At 40.0% G+C, this 23,518-nt stretch overlaps 1 protein-coding gene across 1 annotated transcript in view; it reads right to left on the bottom strand.

Moving 5' to 3' along the window:
* ENTREP1 (endosomal transmembrane epsin interactor 1) overlaps window positions 1–23,518 on the bottom strand; it is a 76,495-nt gene that overhangs the window by 30,212 nt on the left and 22,765 nt on the right. Inside the window, exon 3 of the mRNA XM_070794239.1 lies at window positions 2,157–2,267. Coding sequence (XP_070650340.1) covers window positions 2,157–2,267 — 111 coding nt within the window. The remainder of the gene's footprint in view (window positions 1–2,156; window positions 2,268–23,518) is intronic.

Genomic DNA, 23,518 nt, shown 5'->3' with positions numbered 1-23,518 from the left:
GAAGATGGAGAGCCAGACACTGTCCTCGGGGAGATTCCAGAACAGGACAAGAGAAAAGACAAGTGTATGAACACCTTTAGCTCAGAAAAACAAAAGGAGAAATGTTTCAGAGATGGACAGACAGGAATTCTGGAAGATTATCTTCTCTGGGGATCAGGGACTACTTCCTTTAAAAGATAATCGTTGAATGAGGCATTAAAAGGCCGATCCTATTTGGATGAACAGAGAAGTAAAGGACAGGGAGTGGTCAGGGGAGAGAGGCATTGCCAGGAACAGCAAAGTAGGGCAGGAACCTAGGTGGCTTGTGGGCTTGGGCTTGATTACAGTGGGAGAGAGGGACAAGGGCAAGTCATAGAGGGCCTTAAACATCAGGAAGCACTGTGAGCCTGTGCTTCCAAAACTTAAGGTTATTAAGCAACAAAATGACAAAAACTTTTTTAAAACTGTGAAGGACTGTTAAGAGCAACAAGTTTTTACTGAGTCCCTGAGGAATCTTCCCATCTGGGGAGATCATGAGCTTCCTGCACGGATTCCATCATAGTGTTGTAAGAGACATGGTGGCCTTCTTCACTTGCATCCTGCTGGTTTTGACTGGGTGAGAATGCCATGGAACCAAATTCCAAATAGATGAGGTTTACTATAACTCATAGAGAGTCCACTTTTGGGGAGGGGGGGACATGTCGTGAGACATGCTGAATCTTAGTTTCCTGACCGGTGGCCCCCTCATTGGGAGCATGGAGTCTTAACCACTGGATGGTCAGGGAATTCCCAGGAGTCCACTTCTTTTGCTTTTTGCCACAGGGAGATATTTGTGATGGAAAAGTCCTCTTAAAAAGTTCAGAGATGGCCAGAAATTTTACTTCTGGGCACATACTCCAGAGAATTGACCCATTTCCATGACAGCATTGTTTACAACAGCCAAAAGGTAGAAAGAATGCTAGTGTCCTCCAATGGGTGAAGGGTGAACACAACGTGACCTCTGCATACAGTGAAATATTTATCATTCAGCCTTAAAAAGAAAGGAAATATTGACACATACTACAACATGCGGATGTATTGAGGGTGTTATACTAAGTGAAATAAACACTAAAAGACAAATACTGGGTGATCCCACTTATATCAGACAACCAGAGCAGTCAAATCCGTAGCATCGTAAAGTAGAAGAGTGGTTGGCAGAGGCCAGAGGGAAGAGGGAATGGAGAGTAGCAGTTTAAAATACATAGTGTTGGATTTCCCTGGTGGTCAAGAACCTGCCCGCCATGCAAGGGACATGGGTTTGATCCCTAGTCCGGGAAGACTCTACATGCAGTGGGCAACTGCGCCCATGCACCGCAAGAGAAGCCACTGCAATGAGAAGCCCACGCGCTGCAAGCGGAGAGGAGCCCCCACCCTCTGCAACTGGAGAAAGCCAGTACGCAGCAATGAGACCCAGTGCAGCCATAAATAAATAAATAATTTTTTAAATAAAATAAAATGTATAATGTCAGCTTTGCAGGATGGAAAGAGTTCTGAGGATTAGCTGCACAATGAGGTGAATGTATTCAACACCAGTGAATGGTTAAGATGGTATATTTTATGCTATGTATATTTTACCACAATTAGAAAAAAAAAATGGGATAGTACAGGTTCACAACCTCTTATCTATGATTCTGAAATCCTCAAAGCTCTGGACACCAAAAATTTTGATTACAGTCTGCTGTCTCCCAACTCCACTGAGGTATTAAAGAATAAACAGTCTATGTGTCACATTTATCTTCTAAAAACTAGAAAAACTCTGAACGCTGAAAGGCCTCCAGAAGTTTCAGATAAAGGACTGCTAACCTGAATTCTGATAATATCCATCTTTCCTCTTTAGACAAGAGCAGATAGATCCTGACCGTGGACAACTGATCCATCTATTCACTGACTAATGATGCATTATATTCTGTGGTTTGGGGGTTCTACTGGCTGGTCCCTGCTTTAGAAAAACTAATCAACAATCTGAGTAAAATAATTAGCAGTTAGTTCTTTATTTTGTTTTCGCACTTTCTTTTACCAACTTCAGGTCTCACTTTAGGACACTGCGTGGTCCTGTGTCCAGCCACACACTGGCACCCAAGAATGCTGGGCAGGCCACGGTTGGCACAGGCACAAAGTGATGTTTCAGGACAGCTTACCAGATCACACCTGGGCACACTGGACACAAACTGAGCACCCTGGCAGCCGAGAATAAATCCGGCTAAATTCAGGAGGACACACACCACAGACAGCAGCACAAAGAGATTCACCTGAAACAGCAAGAAAAGAGGCAGTTAGAGAAGAGATGACGGCTAAATTCAGAGACAGATTTTTTTCTAAGTAAAAAGACTCATTCTTTTCCTAAAGGAAAAAAAAAGTCAGAATCATGTTTTTAATGGACAAACTTTTTCCCCCACTTTTTAGAATGCTTTAAATTGTACTAAGGAATGCCACTGACCCTCAAGTCTTCTCAATTTCAAGTCCCTATTTTTCTTCCTCTTTGCAAATAATAGAATCCTGACTTTTAGCTGTACATGACATTAAGCCATGGCTATTTCCTCCTTGAGCCACTGTTATTTCTTCCAAATTTTATAGAATCATGGTAACTGGATAAATGGAGAATTCTAGAACATACATGGAATCCAGGAAAGTCAAGGAGTTCAGAGCCATTACCAGCCAGAAATCATAGTATATGTGTAAAAATAAAACAAAGGTGAGTCTTTTTTTCAGTTCCAAACACCATTGGTACTAAAGAAAAGGCATGCAATGATCTTCCAAGTACTCATCTCCAAAGTTAAATATTACAAATACTATGCTAAATGATTAAGAATTGACAGAAATCAATCAAGAAGTCAGTATTTACTTAGCACAAATTAGAAACTACAAAGGATTTTTCAACCTGATTTTTCAAACATATTTGCAGAAGACTGAAAACCTGAAAGATTTTCAATCTTTTGCAAATACGAAAGATTGAAACTAATGATTATCAGTTTTAGAACCAAGCACCATTTCAGGAAGTCAATATGTCAGGACTGGCTGGTAAATGAGTTAACATGTGAAGTCTAGAGAAAGCTCTTTCCTTATTACTGGTATTTCAAGAAGCTTGAAAATATCTCCCAGACCCAACTAATGAGTCAATATTCAATATTACATGATGTCCCTTTTCTTAAGAGGAATTCTTCTTTCCTCTCCAAGAGGAGTTTAAGAACTGTAAACAACTGAGTCTAAGAATCCAGACCCTTCCTGAACCTGACTGAAGACTCTTTCTTGACTGATGAACAAGGAGACTTGTTTTTCACCAAGTCTGGCTTCTGCTTCTCTCCTTTTTTGTTAATTGGTTAAAGGATTATGCGCCCTGTCACCAAATCTTGGGGAAAATGCTGGAAGTGGCCTCTGTGTTGCCATTTCCCAGGCTAGCTTCCTCTCTGTCTGTAAACTTGACTTGCACTGTGTTCCCATGCAAGAGCCCCCTTTTTACTGTCATCCCTGATCATGCCTAAGCTTTTTGGGAAATGAGAATTCATAATTAGCAAAAGACAGGACATGGTCTTCTTACATGGGTTTCTTCCATGTCCTGGCAGTTGCTACTCAAACAGACCTAATACATCTGGAATCTTCTCACTGAACAACACAATTATTGTTACTATGGGAAATCTTGAACTTGTCTTTGGAAATTTTCTTTTAATGAATATCAGATGACTTGAAAAGAAAAGATAGCTATAATCCTTATACCCACCAGCCCACCACTAATCTTCATAACTGAAAATTAGCAGCATCAGATTTAGAATGGGTGAGAGTCTATTACCCAACACTGGACCTCAAATCTCTTCATTAGAATCTTAAATCCAGCTCATCAAAAGACATCAGTAAGAAATCAATGGGCAAGCCACCGACTGGGAGAAAACATTTCATGCCTATATTGAATAAAGAAGCTATGTCTAGAATATACAAATAACTCCCCAACTCAATAATAAAAAGACAAATAACTCAATTTAAAAAATCAGGCAAAAGACTTGAACAGAAATGTCACAAAACAAGATATATGAATAGCCAAGAAGCAGATGAAAAAGTGCTCAACATCAACAGTCATCACTGAATGCAAATTAAAACCACAGAGGGATTACCTCACCCTAACTAGAATGGTTAAAATTAAAGACTGACAAGAGCAAGTGTTGGTGAGGATAAGGAGCATGTGGACTCTCAAACACTGCTTGGCCAAGTATAAAATAGTACCAACACTTTAGAAAACTATATGGAAAGAGGAGGGGGAGTAACTTTCCAGTGAACCCAACAAACAGTAAATTAATGAGGTGACCAAGGTTAATATTACTGATAAGTGATATTGACACCCAACATTCTTGACATTTCTGATAAAGATGGCACTTTACTCTGTGATCTTCCTCACCCAAATTCATAAAAACTTCAGTCGATTCATGAGAAAACATCAGATAATCCCAATTGAAATACATTCTAAAAAATACCTGACCAGTATTCTGCAAAACAGTCAAGGTCCTCAAAACTTGAAAGTTTGAGAAATTGTTACAGTCAGGAGGATCCCAAGGAGATATGACACTTAAATGTAATGTGGTGTCCTGGAATGGAATCATAGACAGAAAAAGGACAGAGGGCAAAAACTAAGGAACTCTGAAGAGTATAGACTTTAGTTAACAATATATCAATGGATTTCCCTGGTGGCTGAGACGGTAAAGAATCTACCTGCAATGCAGGAGACCAGGGTTCGATCCCTGGGTTGGAAAGATTTCCTGGAGAGGGAAATGGCAACCCACTCTAATATTCTTGCCTGGAGAATTCCATGGACAGAGGAGCCTTGAGGGCTACAGTGCACAGGGTTGCAAAGAGTTGGACACTACTAAGCACCTAGCACTTGCACTTTTCACTTTCAGTATATCAATACTGGTTCATTAATGGTGCCAAATGTACCATACCAATGTCAGATATCAATAATAGAGGAAACTGGGTATGGGGTATAAGGACCACTCTGTGCTATCTATGCAATATTTCTATAAAACTGTGCTTACACAGTCGTGTCTGACTCTCTGAGGCCCCATGGACTATAGCCTACCAGGACCCTCTTTCCATGGAATTTTCCAGGCAAGAATACTGGAATGAGCTGCCATTTCCTACTCCAGGGGATCTTCCCAACCCAAGGATTGAACACTCGTCTCCTGCATCTCATCCATTGGCAGGTGGATTCTTTACCATTAGTGCCACCTGGGAAACACTTCTGTAAAACTAAAACTATTCTAAAATAAAAAACATACAGATGGCTAATAAATATGTGAAAATATGCTCAACATCACTCATCATTAGAGAAATGCAAATCAAAACCACCATGAGGTATCATCTCGCACTGGTCAGAATGGCCATCGTCAAAAAGTTTAAAAGTCTACAAACAGTAAATGCTGGAGAGGGTGTGAAGAAAAAGGAAACCTCTTACACTGCTGGTGGGAATGCAAACTGGTATAGCTGCTATGGAGAACAGTGTGGAGATTCCTTAAAAAACTGGGAATAGAAATGCAATATGACACAGCTTTAAAAAGTTGGCTTAAAAATTCAACATTCAAAAAATTAAGAGCATGGCATCCGGTTCCATCACTTCATGGCAAATAGATGCGGAAAGAATGGAAACAGTGACAGACTTTATTTTCTTGGGCTCCAAAATCACTGCGAATGCTGACTGCAACCATGAAATTAAAAGACACTTAGTTCTTGGAAGAAAAGCTATGATCAATCTAGACAGCATATTAAAAAGCAGAAACATGACTTTTCCAACAAAGGTCCATATAGTGAAAGCTATGGTTTTTCCAATAGTCATGTATGGATGTGAGAGCTGGACTATAAAGAAGGCTGAGCAAAATTGATGCTTTTGAACTGTAGTGTTGGAGAAAACTCTTGAGAGTCTCTTGCACTGCAAGGAGATCAAACCAGTCCACCCTAAAGGAAATCAATCCTGAATATTCATTGAAAGGACCAATGCTGAAGCTGATGCTCCAATACTTTGGCTACCTGATTCAGGAAATCAATCCTGAATATTCATTGGAAGGACTGATGCTGAAGCTGAAGCTCCAATACTGTGGCTACCTGAAGTGAATACTTTACCAACTGATTAGAAAAGACCCTGATGCTAGGAAAGACTGAAGGCAGAAGGAGAAGGGGATGACAATGGACAAAATGGTTGGATGGCATCACTGACTCAATGGACATGAGTTTGAGCAAGCTCCAGGACATGGTGAAGGACAGGAAAGTCTGGCATGCTGCAGTCCATGGCATCACAAAGAGTCGGACATGACTGAGCAACTGAACAACAAAGAAGATGGTAACGACAATCCTACATGCAGGGCGACAAAGGAGACACAGATGTAAAGAACAGACTTTTGGACTCAGTGGGAGAAGGTGAGGGTGGGATGATTTGAGAGAATAGCACTGAAACATGTACATCACCATATGTAAAATGATAATCAGTGCAAATTCAATGCATGAAGCAGGACACCCAGAGTCAGTGCTCTGGGACAACCCAGAGGGAAGGGAGGTGGGAGGAGGGTTCAGGATGGGGGGACACATGTATACACACAGCTGATTCATGTTGATGTATGGCAAAAATCATCACAATATTGAAAAGTAATTATCCTCCAATTAAAATGAATAAATTTTTTATCTGCAAAAAATCCGAATATATACCTACAATTTCAATGCTAGGAATGGACCAAAGAAATAAATGCAATTGCCCACAAAAGGACTTACAAAAGGACGTTTACTTTAGCATTATTCAAACTGGGCCAAAAATGAAAAGATGAAAAGAGCTCTAATAATCAACAACAGAAGAATATATAAACAAATTGTGGTACTTTTAAATGATGGAATACCTCCAGCAGTAAAAAGGAACAAACTGGTGATACACAAAACAACATGCAGTTCAAAGACATTACATTGAGTAAAACAGGCCAGATACTGTATGATTCCACTTACATGAAGTTCAAGAACAGACAAACAATCATGGTGAGAGAAATCAGAAGAGCAGTTGCCCTCCCAGAGGAGGTGTGATGTGAGGGGACTGATTAAGAAGATATAAGGCAACTTTCTGGAGTGATAAAAATGTTTTCTCTCTTGTTTTGGATATTGGCTACATGGTGTATCTAACTGTCAAAGCTTAGCTAATTGAATACTTATGATCTGGGGTTTATATAAATTATACTTAATATATATTTTTTTAAATAAGGAAGAAAATTCTGAGTCCAGCTGTCAAGACAGCAGGGTGAGATCATATAATGTCAGAACAATAAAGATGAGAGAAAGCCCCAGGGATGCACTGCCTAATGGGTTGGCTTCTCTTCTACAGTGGAGGGGCTGCTAGTGAGAAGTCAAAGTCACAGCACCAGAATGGCCACCTGCAAACCTCAGAATAAAGACCTGCCCCAAGGCACACAGGCTGTGTACAAAATTGCCATGCACTCTTTCCCAACTTTATTCCTGATACGGATTTTTTATTACTGTTATTATAACTCTGGCCAAACATTGGCCAAATGGTCACCTAATCACTCTAGTGTAGATCACTGTAGCATATATCAGACATGGTGGCTATTAGGATACCAAGCAATGTCTTTCAGAGATTAAATCAGGCTCAACTTTATGAAATATTGGAGTTATACGGGACTCAGGATTTAAATGGACCTTCAGAATGGACTCATCTGGCTTTTACCTAGTTATAATGGTATAACTTCCAAGACTCAAACATCCACCCCATCTATCACCAGATGCAGTCTTCTCAAACAGAAGACAGTAAAAAATCAGCTACTAGTAAAGAACATCATAGTCAAAAGCCCATTCAGCTATACCTTGAAAGCAGAATTTCTTATACTGGTATTTTCTTCTATTGTCAACAATTTTTGCCTTTAAAAAATCATTGCATGTGATCTGGATTTCTCTTTGTGGAAGGCACCTGAATTTTTCATCAGGACACTTGGTTCAAATTCAGGCTTTCCCCTTGCTTGCCATGATACCTTAGACAATCTCTATCTCTACAAGACTTGGTTTTCTCATCTGTTAGAAAGGTCTATTGTCCTACTGGGAGAAAATACATGCAAATGATACAACCGACAGGTGCTTAATTTTCAAAATAAACAAGTAGCTCATACAACTCAACGACAACAAAAAACCCTATTGAAAAGTGGGCAGAAGATCTAAACTGACATTTTTCCAAATAAGACATACAGATGGCCAACATGCACATGAAAAGATGCTTAACATCACTGATTATTAGAGAAATGCAAATCAAAACTACGATGAGGTATCATCTCACACCAGTCAGAATAACCATTATCAAAGTCTACAAACCACAAATCCTGGAGAGGCTGTGGAGAAAAGGGAATCCTCCTACAGTGTTGGTAGGAATGTAAATTGGTGCAGCCACTATGGAAAACAGTAGGGAGGTTTTTCAAAAAATAGAGTTACCATAAGATCCAGCAATCGCACTTGCGGCATATTCTGAACAGAATTCTAACTTGAAAAAATACATGCATCTCTGTGCTAATAGCAGCACTATTTACAATATGCAAGACATGGAAACAACTTAAATGTCCATCTACAGATGAACGGATAAAGACAATGTGGTAGATATATACAACTGAATACTGCTCAGTCACAAAAAAGAAAGAAATAACATCATCTGCAATAACATAGATGGACCTAGAGATTATCATGCTAAGTGAAGTGTGAGAGAGACAAATATCATGATAGTACTTATACATGGAATCTAAAATATGACAAAAATGAATTTACCTATGAAACAAAAACAGATTCACAGACACAAAGAACAGACTGTGGTTGCCAAGCAGAAGAGAGGGTAAAGGAGAGATGCACTGGGAGTTTGGGATTAGCAGGTGCAAACCATTATATATAGAAAAAATAAACAATAAGGTTCTACTGTATAACACAGGGAACTATATTCAATATCCCATGATAAACCATAATGGAAAAGAATATGAAAAATAATGTACTTATATGTATAATTAAACCACTTTGCTCTATACCAGAAATTAACGCAACACTGTAAATCAACTATACGTCAATATAATAAGTTTTAAAAAAAAAGATCTATCATCCCAGGTACTTCCCAAGATTAATGAGGAAATAACACAAAATGATGTACATGAAAATCTTTTATATGCTGCAAAATACTAGGCAACCAATTTTACTACTGCTAACAATGGGCGTTTTGCCTTTGTGGGGAAGACTTTTTATTATAAAATGAATTTCACAAAATGTGTTTCACTGGTTTCCAGTAGCAGCAACTTGTTCTTACACTTGTGATGCATAACTGCCCCCCCGAATTTATGGCAGCTGGAAAGGATAGTCAGTTACTACAGTCCACCTGTAATAATCTGTAGGTATATTATTTCCAAAACTCTTTCATAAATTCTCTCTGTAGCCTGCTTTAGGAACTCACTCCACCATGCTGACCATTGACACATGTATGTGAGGTGTCTCCTACTGGCCCATCCAGATCCTCTCTCTGCTCCCCATATTTCTCCCCTCCTCTCGGGGAGACTGATCTGCAGACTGTATCAATGGGGCTCCTCTGCCCTCTGCTGTCTGGTTTGGTTCAGTCAGTGGGTGCCCTGGAAGAAGACCCAAGGGAGAGAGGAGGATGAGGTTGGAGTAATTATTCTCCTGGTTCCTTCTCTGCAGCTTCAGGTTGGCTGTGTCCCTCATGAAAAGCCACAGATCTTCTCAAGGGCTCCTCAGTACATGATCCCAAATTCTAGGCTCTGACTACCTTCCCCTGTCAGGACTACACCCTGCACAGATCTTTGTGAACTGGCCCTTAATGAACTTCTTGTCAGGTTATCATTATAGCATTTTACCAAGACCTTCTCTATAAAATTTTTCCATACATTTAACCTACTTTTTTCCCTGCTCTTTAAGCCTATCTCTTATTGTTCTCACTTCAAACTGAATATTACTTGCTCAACGAAGTGAACCCCATGGGTTACAGTCCCTGAATTCTACTGAAGCCATTTCCTCACTGTGATTTACCAACATGTGTGTGTGCATGCATGCTAAGTTACTTCAGTTGTGTCCGACTCTGTGCGACCCTATGGACTGTAGCCCATCAGGCTCCTCTCAGGCTCCTCTGTTCATGCAAATTCTCCAGGCAGGAATACTGGAGTGGGTTGCCATGCCTTCCTCCAGGGATTCTTCTCAACTCAGGCACCAAACTCGCATCTCTTTCAACTCCTGCATTGGCAAGTGGGTTCTTTACCACTAACGCCACCTGGGCAGTTGGGATTTACCAACAAGAAATACAAAAGCCCAGCGTTCACAGAGAAAAGTCTTTCTAGAATTTATATTTTAGCCATGAAAGACTGAGGGACCCAAGAAGTAGAGTTTGCCTCATTGCATCCTTGGCTTTCAAGAGAAAAATGCAAAATCCAAGATCCAAAGAGATGGTCCTTTCACAAGGACTGGCAATATGAGTTAAGCCTTTTACGGTTTCAGTTTCATTGTTACTAACTTGAATCATATGTATCTTCTGATACTTATATACCAGGTAGCTTGCCACAAAAGGTATGTTTGTCTTTTCTTTTCTATTTTTTGGCCACCTCACACAGTATGTGGGATCTTAAATTTCCCCTCCAGGGATGGAACCTATCCCCCTGTAATATAAGTGTGGAGTCTTAACCACTGGACCTCCCAGGGAAATCCTTGGAGGTATGTTCTTCAATTGAGTATCTGGAATTCACCATAACACTGATCTCTTGCAAATGTGTCCCCAGTCCATTCCAGGTCTCAATTAAGTGACCCAATAAAAGAATCAGTATGGGGAAGCCATCCAATAAGAAACATCACCTGTAATTTGCTTATTGCAACCTGCTGAAAGTTCTTCATAATTTCCATCACATTGTTGTTGTTCAGTCGCTCAGCCGAGTCCAACTCTTTGTGACCCATGGACTGCAGCACACCAAGCTTCCCTGTCCTTCACCATCTCCCAGAGTTTGTTCAAACTCATGTCCATTGAGTCAGTGATGCCATTCAACCATCTCATCCTCTGTTGTCCACTTCTCCTCCTGCCCTCAATCGCTCCCAGCATCAGGGTCTTTTCCAATGAGTCAGTTCTTTGCATCAGGTGGCCAAAGTATTGGAGCTTCAGCTTCAGCATCAGTCCTTCCAGTGAATATTCAGGGTAGAAATCTTTAGAATTGACTGGTTTGATTTCCTTGCTGTCCAAGGGACTCTCAAGAGTCTTCTCCAACACCACAATTCTAAAGCATCTATTCTTCATCACTCAGCTTTCTTTATGGTCCAACTCTCACATCTTTTATGACTACTGATTATACAGACCTTTGTTGGCAAAATAATGCTTCTTCTTTTCAATACACTGTCTAGGTTTGTTATAACTTTTCTCACATAACATCATTAAATAATTATGGCTATCACAGCTTGGTATTGTTGAGTCCTTTTTGATACAATATTTCTATCTCTAAATAGACTGACCTTTCCCTGTTGCATAAGGAGTTTTATTTTGCTTCTTAGTTCCCTACTGCTCTAAACTTAAGATTCACCTGAAAATAAACTATGTATCTTTAAATGAATAGTTTCACTAATTGTGTGAAGGTAGAGTAGCTTAAATGAATAGGTTTAAAATAGTGAATTGAACATAAGCATTTAGTTCTACTAAGTCCTGAAAACCCATTAAATTGACAATAAAGGAAATATTTTCAATGCAGAAATTCATAAGGACCAAGAGGAAAAAATTTGGAAGTTAGAAAGCCAGTGTGCAAGCATGAATTGACTCAGGGCTCCTAAGAAAACTGAATCCTACAACCACAATGACAAAAGCCCAAACAGAAGAATTTATTCCTCAGTCGCCACATGTTCAAAAATGGGTAGCAGCAGATACCTCTGGATGTAACAGTGAGGCTAAAGATTGAACTGGCTGAGAGTCTAAGAAGCAATTAGAAAATGGTACCACCACTATGGGAAACTAGTAGCAGTTTTGAATGAAGTTAAGTATCTATCATCCTATGATTCAGCAATTCACCTTTAGGTGCATTAATGTATACATTAATGGGTTATTATGAACCCATCGCTATGATCTTTCTTGTGCATGTCTTTTTGTGGGCATATGCCCCAAAAACTGGAAAACAACCCAAATGTCCAAGAATAGGAGAGTAGAGGAACAATTTGTAGTACCCTCTTAAATGAAATAAAACCCACTGCTATGGTTTGAATGTCTGTGTTCCCCCAAGCTCATAAATCGAAATCCTAGCCCCATAGTGACGGTATTAGGTGGGGGTCTTTGGGAGGCAATTAGGTCATGATGGGCAAGCATAAATTTACTCAGTGGTCCTGAGAAAACTGAATCTTACAACAGCGATGAGGAAAGCCAAAACAACAGAATTTATTTCTCATGAATGAGATTAGTGAATTTGTGTATGTATTTTTCGATTTAAATATCAAAGGCTCACCAAATTATTTCCATTAGAAACTTCTCAAAAAGGTTTAATTCAAAAAATACTACCACTGCCTCAGAATCCTTTTCTTTCACACTCTCTTTCATCTTTTAATTTCCCAAGAAAACATCACTGGTACCCATTTAGTCATGATGCCTTATTTTTCTCAGATGATGCTGTTGAAAATAAATGAAAATCAGAATACACTTCTCTCCAGTGGGGTACAAAAACATAGGTCATCTCAAATATGATGAATTTGTTGAATGAATGAACAAATCAATCAATGAATAAATGAAAGAAAATTGATTCTTATGATAAACACTATTTGGAGGTATCATGCATCCTTATCAATATTGTGGAACATACACAGACAGGCCCTGAAAGGCAGTCACCAGATTGACCATCACTGCTTGCATGAAAATGGCTACTGCTATTTCTCCTGGTGGGAACTCACCACTTCCTGGGGAGCAAAGATGGGAAGGGCTGGGACTCCTTTCCCATCATGTCATAGGAATGAGTCGGGGTAGTGAGTGAGTGGGTGGAAGAACTAAGTACCCAGTGCATAGAATTCAGGTTACATTTTCCCACTGAAACAAGAACATTATGTGATCTGGCTGGGAATGTGACTGACATTCTATGTTCTCAGAGACAAGAAGTCCCAGCTCCAAACTACTGATCAGGCAGTGGTTAACGGGACAGATGTCATAGGACCTAGGACAATGAACAAAAACACTTATTTGACTCTTAACATTCACAATTTTAATTCAGTTTGGAGAAGCATTTTAATACACAGATGTAGAATCAAGGGGCCCTTATAGGGCCAAGTTATCTAAATACAATACACTGACACCAGGGGGAAAAAAAGGAAGACACCAAACTAAAATCTTTCTGAACTAGCTTAGTAAAATGACTCTTCTGATAGACTGTTCAGCACCATGGCAACCAACAAAACATAATAAATCACAGTGACTCACAAAGCCCGGCCTCTGGCTGCTTTAACTCTGTTTCAGGAGCTAGCACACGCACTGACTTGGTTTGTAATGCGCCTTTAATCAACTCAGATCCCAGGAGAACCTGCTCCCGGGCTTCACTCCCTTGACATCTTTTAAACTTCTTCCAGAAGCCTGGCAGATATATTACCAACGTCCAGGCTGGTGCTCCCTGCCAACAAGCCAAACACAGGCCCGTTGCTGTGAACAGGAACAGCTGTCTCTCTTTCCTCTCAGAGATGTTTAAGTGTCAGATTTGTTCATGTTATGGTTGTCCCAGACTCTCTTTTCATAAAATATCTAAAATATAATTACATTTATTTTGAATTACTTTTTTAACAGGAGTGAAAGCCTTCTTCCTCTCCCAACCAGTGAAAGACACAACTTTTCGTTAGTTTGGAACAGTCTTGAGGTGAGCAAAAAATAATTACAACTGAGACATGCAAATTCCTGATAAAAATAAACAAATTTCAGGACTTCCCTGGTAGTCCAGTGGTTAAGACTCTGCACTGCCCATGCAGGGGGCTGGGGTTCAATCCCTGGTTGGGAAACTAAGATTTCTCATGTTGTGTGCCATGGCCAAAGGATAAATAAATAAATACACAGGCAATACAGTATTTTGGTCATCTGATGTGAACAGGTGACTCAGTGGAAAAGTCCCTGATTCTGGGAAAGATTAAGGGCAGAAGGAGAAGGGGCTGTCAGAAGATAAGATGGCTGGACAGCATTACCAATGCAACGAACATGAACTTGGGCAGACTCCAGGAAATGGTGAGGGGCAGGGAAGCCTGGCACGCTGCAGTCCATGGAGTCGCAAACTGAACAACAACACACAAATACAAATCTCAGGGTACTTTTAAGGCTCCCAGCTCGTGAGAGGAAATTCTGCCTTTCCTGGGTCCTCCCTGCCGCCCCGTTCTCTTACAGATCCCCTGTGTCCCAGGGCTCCCTTTCAGCACAATGCCCCTCATTTCTCAGGAAAGTGACTCTTCTCACGACCTAAGCAACCAGCAGAGAAGGGGGAGAACTCATCATGTGTCTGGCTCCACAGTTCCCTGATACGACGGAGGAAGCTCTGTCACTCTGAATTCACATGTTTTCATCAGCAATGCAGCAGAGGACTAAGACAAAAACATCCTGATGAGAGTCTCAAGACAAAATAATCAGAGGATGAGGTGACACCCTGAGATTTGCTCTGTGAACAAGGTGAAAGGCTCAGGATCATGTTCTGCTCTATCCCACAGGAGTAAGGTGGCAGAAGTAAATCTGGATTTGAAGATAAGAAAGGCAGCAGCAAGTTTTAAACAACATTGCAGAGCTATGACTCTTGAGACATCACTTTCCTTCTCTGTTGGGCTTTTCCTTCATCTGTTGGGCTTTTCCTTCCTTCATCCCTGCTCCTAGCCCTTTCTCCAGGTTACATTTTCCCACTGAAACAAGAATACTGTGATCTTAGCTTCTTCTTTAAAAAAAAAAATGTTTTTAAGATCCAATTTTATTTTATTTTGAAAACTTTTTGGCTGCATGGCAGGTGAGATCTTAGTTCCCCAACCAGGAAATCAAACCTGCACCCCCTGCATTGGAAGTTTGGAGTCTTAACCACTGGACCATCAGGGAAATCTCTACTCTTAGCTTTGTAAGGTTCAGCAAGTTAGAATCAGACTTTATGACTCCCCAGTAAGGAAGATCATGGCTCTAGAGAAGTTACCTAGAGATAACAGTCCTCAAAGATGGCTTCCATCAAGTCCTTCCCTCTGTACTTCACTGGCTGTTCCTCATGTCAAGAGGTGAAGGCTAATATATACAATGAAATATTATCCAACCTTAAAAAGGAAGTACTGACATATACTACAGCATGAATGAACCTTGAAAACACTATGCTAAGTGAAATAAACCAGATACAAAAGGACATGTATGATTGCACTTCCATGAGGTACCTAGAGTCGTCAGATTCATAGAGATAGAAAGCAGAACAGTAATTACCCAGGAAGAATTAGAGTTCTGATTGAATGGATACAGACTTTCCGTTGGGAATGATGAAAAAGTTCTGGAAATGGAGAGTACTGCTGATTGCACAGCATTGTACTGTACTTGTACAATGTACTTAATGCCATTGAACTATACACTTTTAAATGGCTAAAATTGTAAAATTTTAAATATGTACATTTTACCACAGTTTCTAAGAATCATAAAATTGTTTCAAAAAGGAAAAGACGTGGAGTGCAATTCCCAATACATCTCCCCTTGATCCTAAGGTACCCATGGGAACTTGTTTGACCAAGAGAATTCAGCAGAGGTGATATTCTGGGACATCCAGCCTAGATGGTAAGACGCCTGAGCCACCTGGGCCTCCTGGAACACTGCTCACAGACATGCCCTCTCAGGACATGCTGGGTGGCTGTTACATGAGGAGGTCACATGTCCATGCTCTAGCCAGCAGCCCTTGCTGGGCTCCCAGCCATGTCTTTTATAAACATGCACTGAAATATTTAAGGAGGAGATGCTGTGAAGGCTGGGATTTAAGTGAAAACAATACAGTGGTGAGGGAGAGGAGAAATGGTTAGGGAGCAGATGAGATGAGCTTGACCATGCGCAGCTGGGCAATGAGCATAGGGTGGAGGCGGTTGTATTTCCCTCAAGTTAGGAGTATATTTGAAATTTTCCATGGCAAAGAAAGAAGAAAGAGGAGGAATAGGAGAAAATGAAAGAGGAGAAGGAGAGGGGGAAGGAAGAGAAGAGGAGGAAAGGAGATGGAGAGGGAATGGAGACTGAAGAAGCCAACTGGACTTATCTCTTCACAAATTCAATTTATGGAAAAAGAAAAAAAAACTGGCAGGAAGAGTATTCTATAATACAGAGGACTAAAGAGACACAATAGTCCACTGAAATGACTGAAACCTGACTGAGTCCTGACTTTTGTAAAAAAGAACAGGCTTACACAGGAGTATTCACTTTTGGATGATTCATCAAGCTTTACACTCACACATATAAAAATGTGTACAAATCATAGTTCAGCTGAAAAGTTTTCTGATTAATAAAAATTGTATAACATTTTGGAAGAATTGAGAAAATTTGAATATGGGCTGGATATTAGATGGCATTAAGAAATTACAAATAATTTTCTTAGTTATGATAATGTTACTATGGAGAGGTAGAAGAATGTCTTATTTTTAGGAGATAACTCCTAAAGCACAAGGGGGTAAAATACCACATGTCTGAAACTTCAAAATACTTATAAATAAAATATTTTATATAAACATAGCAAGTAAGGCAAAATGTTAAAAGCTATTGAATCCAAGTAGAAGGCATATGAGAACTCATTATGTTATTTGCTCAGCTTTTCTGTAAGTTTGAGAACTTTCATAATAAAACATTAAAAAATATATTGAAGAGGCTTTTGCAGGTGCAAAAGTAACAAGAAGCAGAAGCATGTGCCCATCACCTATTACTAAAAAACTTCTTTCTAAAAGAATTGAATCATCTACCCGGGGAAACAGGGCTCCTGATGGAACAGTCTCTCCAAGTCAAATCTTCTTTTGGGCATAAAAGGATTATCTGCTTCTCTCAAGCATACTTTAAACTAAAGTTTAAAGTTTATCCACTCAGCAGCACAGAGCTTCCAGGCAACCCTCTCACCCCTTAAGAGACAAGCCTGTTGTGAAAACAGACCCACAAAAGCAAAGGTAGTGATTAAGAGCATGGGCTCTAGAGAGATACCACCTAAAACTGTGTATCCAAACTCTGTCACAACTAGCTACGTGACCTTGGGCAAATTACATAACCTCTCTGTGTCTTGGTTTCCTCAGAATAAAGATACTAATAACATCTTATAGGATTAGTGGGTTAATATTAATACATACATCTCACTTGTGTGTTTATTATTATTATTACAAATTACTACAAACAGTAAAATACTACCAACCTAGTTCTTCAGTCATAATTAGAATAATCAAGGGTCAACAGACATTCAAATACATAACAGCCCCCAAAAAGAAGGACCAAGATGTCAACTGGAACTACTGACGCACATGGAGAAAACATGCTCACTCACAGAACAGAAAAGAAAAAGACAAAGAAATAAAAAATGTAAGACTTTGAAAAGTTAAGAAACAAAGTAGCTCAACTCAAGAGGTCCAACATCTGATTACTGGGTGTTCTAGAAAGACAGAGCAGAGCAAATGGAGGGAAGGAAATAATCAAAGAAATAATAAAAGGAAACTGCTTCGTGTTGAAAAAGAAAAAGAAAGTGAAGTCACTCCTTCATGTCTGACTCTTTGTGACCCCATGGACTGTAAGCTACCACACTCCTTCGTCCAAGGAACATGTCTTCAAGTTTTAAAAAACTCAAGGGTAAAAACAGTCTGAAAGTATGAAGGAAAAAAGACCCACATCTAAATATACCTTGAGGTTATTTCAGAAGACTGCCAGAAAAATTATCAGTAACTTGGAAATGGGCAAAAGAAATTACTGGGTGTTCCACTTACCTATTCAGGTATTTGGCCATTTTACAACTCTGGAGAGGCAGAGCTTAAGTTGTAGATTCTTTTTCAGTAAGGATGGAAACAAAATCTGCCCAATGTAATAGAAAAACCTCAAAATTTACTGCTGGATATCTACCAGTTTTTCTATATATCCCAGCAGTCTCCTCCTAACATCACCTATGAACACTGAGCTTCTCAACTATGCTTTGAACAAATTTTCCCTTGTTACTGACACATGTTCATTTTGTACTGGCCTGAGAGTCATGGTTTTATCTTGAAAATTAAACTTTATCAATACCAAGGTAAAGAGAAGATCCTAAAAGCTTCCAGATAGAAAAAGAGGTTGCCCACTAAGGAACATGAAGAAGGAAATGGCAACCACCCCAGTATTCTTGTTTGGAGAATCCTGTGGATGGAGGAGGCTGGCGGGCTACAGTGCATGGGGTCACAAAGAGCTGGACACGACTGAGCGACTAACAGAACAACAACTAAGCAACAAGAATCAGATTTACATCAGTGACAATAGTCATCAAGCAGTGCCTTCAAATTTTGGAAGGAAAATCATTTGAACCCAAAATTCTACATGCAGCCAAACCATCATTCAAATGGAAGGCAAAACAAAGATACATCAAGCATTCAAACTCTTAGAGAGCTCCTTTCTCTCATATTCATGAAAATTTTGGTGGCTCAGTCGGTAAAGAATCTGCCTGCAGTACGGGACACCTGGGTTCGATCCCTGGCTTGGGAAGATCCCCTGGAGAAGGGCATGGCAACACACTCCAGTACTCTTTCCTGGAGAATCCCAGGGACAGAGGACCCTGGCGGGCTGCAGTCATGGGGTCACAAAGAGTCAGTCATGAATGAGCGACTAAGCACAGCACATTTTCTGGCAAAATGAAAAAGGAATTCAGGAAAAAAGAATGTGTGAGGCATGAGATCTAAGAAACAATGTCTCTAATCCAATGATATAAAGAAAATATTTAGATGACATTTGCACAGGATACCTAGAAAACAATTAAATCCAAACTAGAATAGGAAGTTAATAGTCTTAAGAATGTCCAAATGGGGAAATAAAACAACTAGCAGAAAGAGTATGATTAAGAAGCTAGATGAATAAAACTGAACTTAGAGTCAATAGATTTTCAATAAAGTTCCAAGACAATTCAATGAGGAAAGAATAGGCTCTTCAACAAGTGATGCTGGAACAACTGGATATCCACTTGCAAAAGAATGAACTTGGACTACTGATACAGGATATGCAAAAGTTAATTCAAAACAGATTATGGACCTAATCATAAGCTAAAACAATATAACTCCTAGAAGAAAATACAGGAATAAATCTTCATGACCATGGGCTAGACCAGGCTTCTTATTAATAGATATGACAGTATAGCAACAAAAGAACTTCATCAAAATCAAAAATTTTTGTGCTTTAAAAGATGCCATCAAAAAAGCCAAAAGACAATTCAGAGAATGAGAGAAAATACTTGCACATCAAATATCTGATAAGGGACTTGCAAAGGGAAACTGGATAATTTTCTTAGTTGTGATGATGTTATTATGATGAGGTATAGTGAGCCAAAGACATGCAAATGGCCAATAAACACATGAAAATGCTCAACATCAAGTCAAAAACACGATGAAGTACCACTTAACACCCACAAAGACGGCCAGAATAAACAAGACAGACAGTAATCAGTGTTGACAAAGATGTAGACAAATTGAGACCTGCGTGCACTGCTGATGGAAACACAAAATAAAAGTCATTTCAGAAAACCGGTCTTCAAAATGTTAAATGTATACCATATGCCTCAGCAATTCCACCTCAAGGTTTATAGCCAAAAGAAATGAAAACATGCCCACAAATAAACTTGAATACTAATGTTCACAGTGGCATTATCCATAATAGAAAGTGGAAATGCCTATCGACTGATGAATAGATAGATAAACTGTGGTATACCCATTAATGGAATATCATTCAACAATAGAAATGGGGAAAAGTACTGATACATACTATAACATGATGACCCTTAAAAACATTGTGCTTAAAAATTTGCTAAGTTAAAGAAACCAGTTACAAAGGATCACATATTATATGATTCTATTTGAAATACCAAAAATAGGCAATTTTATAGAGACAGATAGTGGTTGCCTAGGGCTGGGAATATTGAGGGGAAATGAGGAGTGACTTCTAATGGGTACAGGGTTCCTTTTGGGGGTGATCTGAAAATATTCTACAGTTGATGGTGGTGGTGGTTGTATATATCTGTGAACATGCTAACAACCACTGAACTGTACAGTTTAAATGGGTAAATGTTATAGTGTGCCAATTATATCTCCATAAGGTGTTTAAAAATATAAGAGGGCTTCCTTGGTGGCTCAGTGGTAAAGAATCCACCTGCTGATGCAGGAGACATGGGTTTAATCCCTGGTCCAGGAGGATCGCACATGCCTTCAGCAGCTAAACCCATGTGCCATAACTGTTGAGCCTGTGCTCTAGAGCCTGGGAGCTGCAGCTACTGAAGCCCGCAAGCCCTACAGCCAGCGGTGCATAACAAGAGAAGCCATGACAATGAGAAGCCCATGCACTGCAACTACAGAGTAGCCCCTGCTCTCTGCAACTGGAGAAAAGCCTGCACAGCCATGAAGGCCCAACACAGCCAAAAATAAAAAAATAAAAACAAATTTTAAAAAATACAAGAAGCAGCTAGATGATCTCTGAGATTAGGTAACTTTTTCTTTTTTTGTCAACAAGAAAAAAGAAAAGAATCACTTAAAAACTCTAGTAAAAACATAAATCTACATATCAGAGTCACAGTCCAAAACTGAAGCAAACTAAAATATGACATGATACCAAGCAAACAATAGAGAATAAAAGAGAATAACAGATTTGACTTGGCGACCCAAAACTGTTCTTAAACACAGTTTAAAATCCTTTAAACACAGGATTAAATTTCCTTCTCTCTAGACCCCATCATTTCTTCCTGGTGCTACAGAAAGTAATACAGCTGATCCCTCGAACAAGCAGGACTCATGGGCATCAACAGAACACCACTTTGTTTTTTTCCCCAATGTTGGTCGCTCCCACTTTGTAGAGCTAGTTCTTCCTGACTGCTTAGATGAAATTTGAGGCTGGGCACATGATTCTTCTGGACAATATCAGTGACAAAATGTTCTCCTCCAGGCACTTTGAGTCACAAAAAGTCCCATTTTGGTAATTAAAATATCCAGACCTGTGTCCCAGTCAAAACCTGAAACCGCATTTAAGTTTCAGTTTCTTTCCGTCTCATCTTCTCCTTGTAGGGAGCAAACAAGCCTGCAGTGGGAACGGCAGTGGAAAGAGACAATCTTCTCGATATCCCTGCTTTTTGTGTCCACTTCTCCTCCTGAAGCCTGCCAGCTACAGCTCTGCCACCCTGGAGAGGAGGGAGCCAGAGCAGGCCAGGCCAAGCAGGTACACAGGTGAGGGGAAAGGAGAGTTCCCATGACTGTTCACAACTGGCCTCGGCAGGTGCTTAGAGAGACTGCTGAATGGGGCTTCCACTGGCTCCTCTGAGATACCCACTTTTGAACCTGCAGTTCTCTTAACATAGGCATCCCGCAGTGCAGGCACAGCCTCACTCTGCTGTGGTTCGCCCACTCCTCTAAGGGGCTCTCTGGGACAGGATATAAGCTCACCCCAGGCCTACTCTCTCTTACAGGGCCCCAACCCTCTGGTCAGTTGGAAGTATGCATCGTGGGTTTGGTCTGTGAAAGTACAATTATTTCCCAACTGCAGTCTTTAACTCTCAGCCTCAAGGCACTCCAGCCCGCCCTTCAAATTCAACCACTGTGAGAGCATCTCATGCTCTCCACTGCTTACCGTTAAGCACCTCTCCCCTCCCCCGCACACAGGTGGAACTCAATGCCAGAGCAATTCAATAACTTTCTCCAAACATTTGTCTCTTTAACCCCTAATCTTTTTACAGTCAGGGAGATGGAGATTAGCTAAGGACTGCAAAACTGGTTTTCACCCAGAAACTTTGCAAGTCCCCTTAGATAGTCTAACACACTGGAATGTGGGAGCTATTAACATCAGTTGTATTTTGGCCTCAAGTGAATCTGGAAAGCAAGAATCTAATTATAACATCCTATTTCAACCATATTCATATAATGAAAACATTATAAACGCTATTATCGGTTTTCACTCTTTTAGAAACAGTTTACAAAGTTTGAATGGTATAATTTAGTTCTAAGAGCAAATGTTAATGCTAACTCACTGACTATATAAAGGAAATGAATGGTGTTATTATCAAAAGGAGGTAGAAGTGGGAAGAAGCAGAGCTAACTGCTAATTTCTTCATCTTATAAAAGAGAGAATCAGGGACTTCTCTGGTGGTCCAGTGGTTAAGAATCTGCCTTCCAATGCAGGAGATGCGAGTTCAGTCCCTGGTCAGGGAACTAAGATCCCACATGCTGCGTGGCAACTTGGTCTACTACTACTACTACTACTAAGTCACTTCAGTTGTGTCCGCTGTGCGACCCCATAGACGGCAGCCCACAAGGCTCCCCCGTCCCTGGGATTCTCCAAGCAAGAACACTGGAGTGGGTTGCCATTTCCTTCTCCAATGCATGAAAGTGAAAAGTGAGAGTGAAGTCGCTCAGTCGTGTCTGACCCTCAGCGACCCCATGGACTGCAGCCTTCCAGGCTCCTCCGTCCATGGGATTTTCCAGGCAAGAGTACTGGAGTGGGGTGCCATTGCCTTCTCCAGCAACTTGGTCTATGAAAGTACAATTATTTCCCAACTGCAGTAAAGTACAAATAATTGTACTTTTCACAGATCAAGCCCACGAAGCATACTTCCACAGAGCCCACGTGCCTAGAGCCCATGCTCCCCAACGAGAAGAGGCCCCACGCACTGTGCCTAGAGAAAGCCCAAGAGTGGCAACAGAGACCTAAACAGCCAAGAAAGAGAGAGAGAATCAAGATACTACTCAAAGCTGATGAAGTAAGAAACAGAACTTTATGATATTATTTAAAATAATAAAGCCATCAATAGGAGAAATAAACATAATTTCAAAAAGAGAAGAGGAAGATAGGCAGGAGAGAATAAGCATCACCCACAACTCACTTTTAGTGAGATGTAGACAACCTCCAGGCACAGCACAACCAGAGAGAAACTAAAATGGTCAATTTGGGGGAATGTAGTCACGTTCGGGTGCTGACTGCATTCACACACATGCACAGAAGTCTAATTATCACTTTCAATAAGAGTAAGAAAGCTAATGAGCTCCTCTTTTTTTTTTAAGGTTTATTTTCTCTTAAAAGGCACTTAGCAAATTATAAAAGTCATAATGTCACAGTGGTATGCTTGAAATATATATATGGTATCTGTATGTGTATATATATTATATATATACATGTTTGATACATACACATATATTGTGTTATGTATACATATCACATATAAATATATTTTATAGATATAGACATAAGAGAAATAGAGAATAGTTTCAGAGAGGTGATTTGTTTATTATGCCCTCAATTATACATCTAATTGGGCCTCCCTGGTGGCTCAGAAGTTGAAGCGTCTGCCTGGAA

The sequence above is a fragment of the Bos indicus genome, chromosome 8 (genome assembly GCF_029378745.1).
Source record: "Bos indicus isolate NIAB-ARS_2022 breed Sahiwal x Tharparkar chromosome 8, NIAB-ARS_B.indTharparkar_mat_pri_1.0, whole genome shotgun sequence".
In the NCBI taxonomy this organism is placed as follows: Eukaryota; Metazoa; Chordata; class Mammalia; order Artiodactyla; family Bovidae; genus Bos; species Bos indicus.
This window is presented reverse-complemented; position numbering and strand designations above follow the sequence as displayed.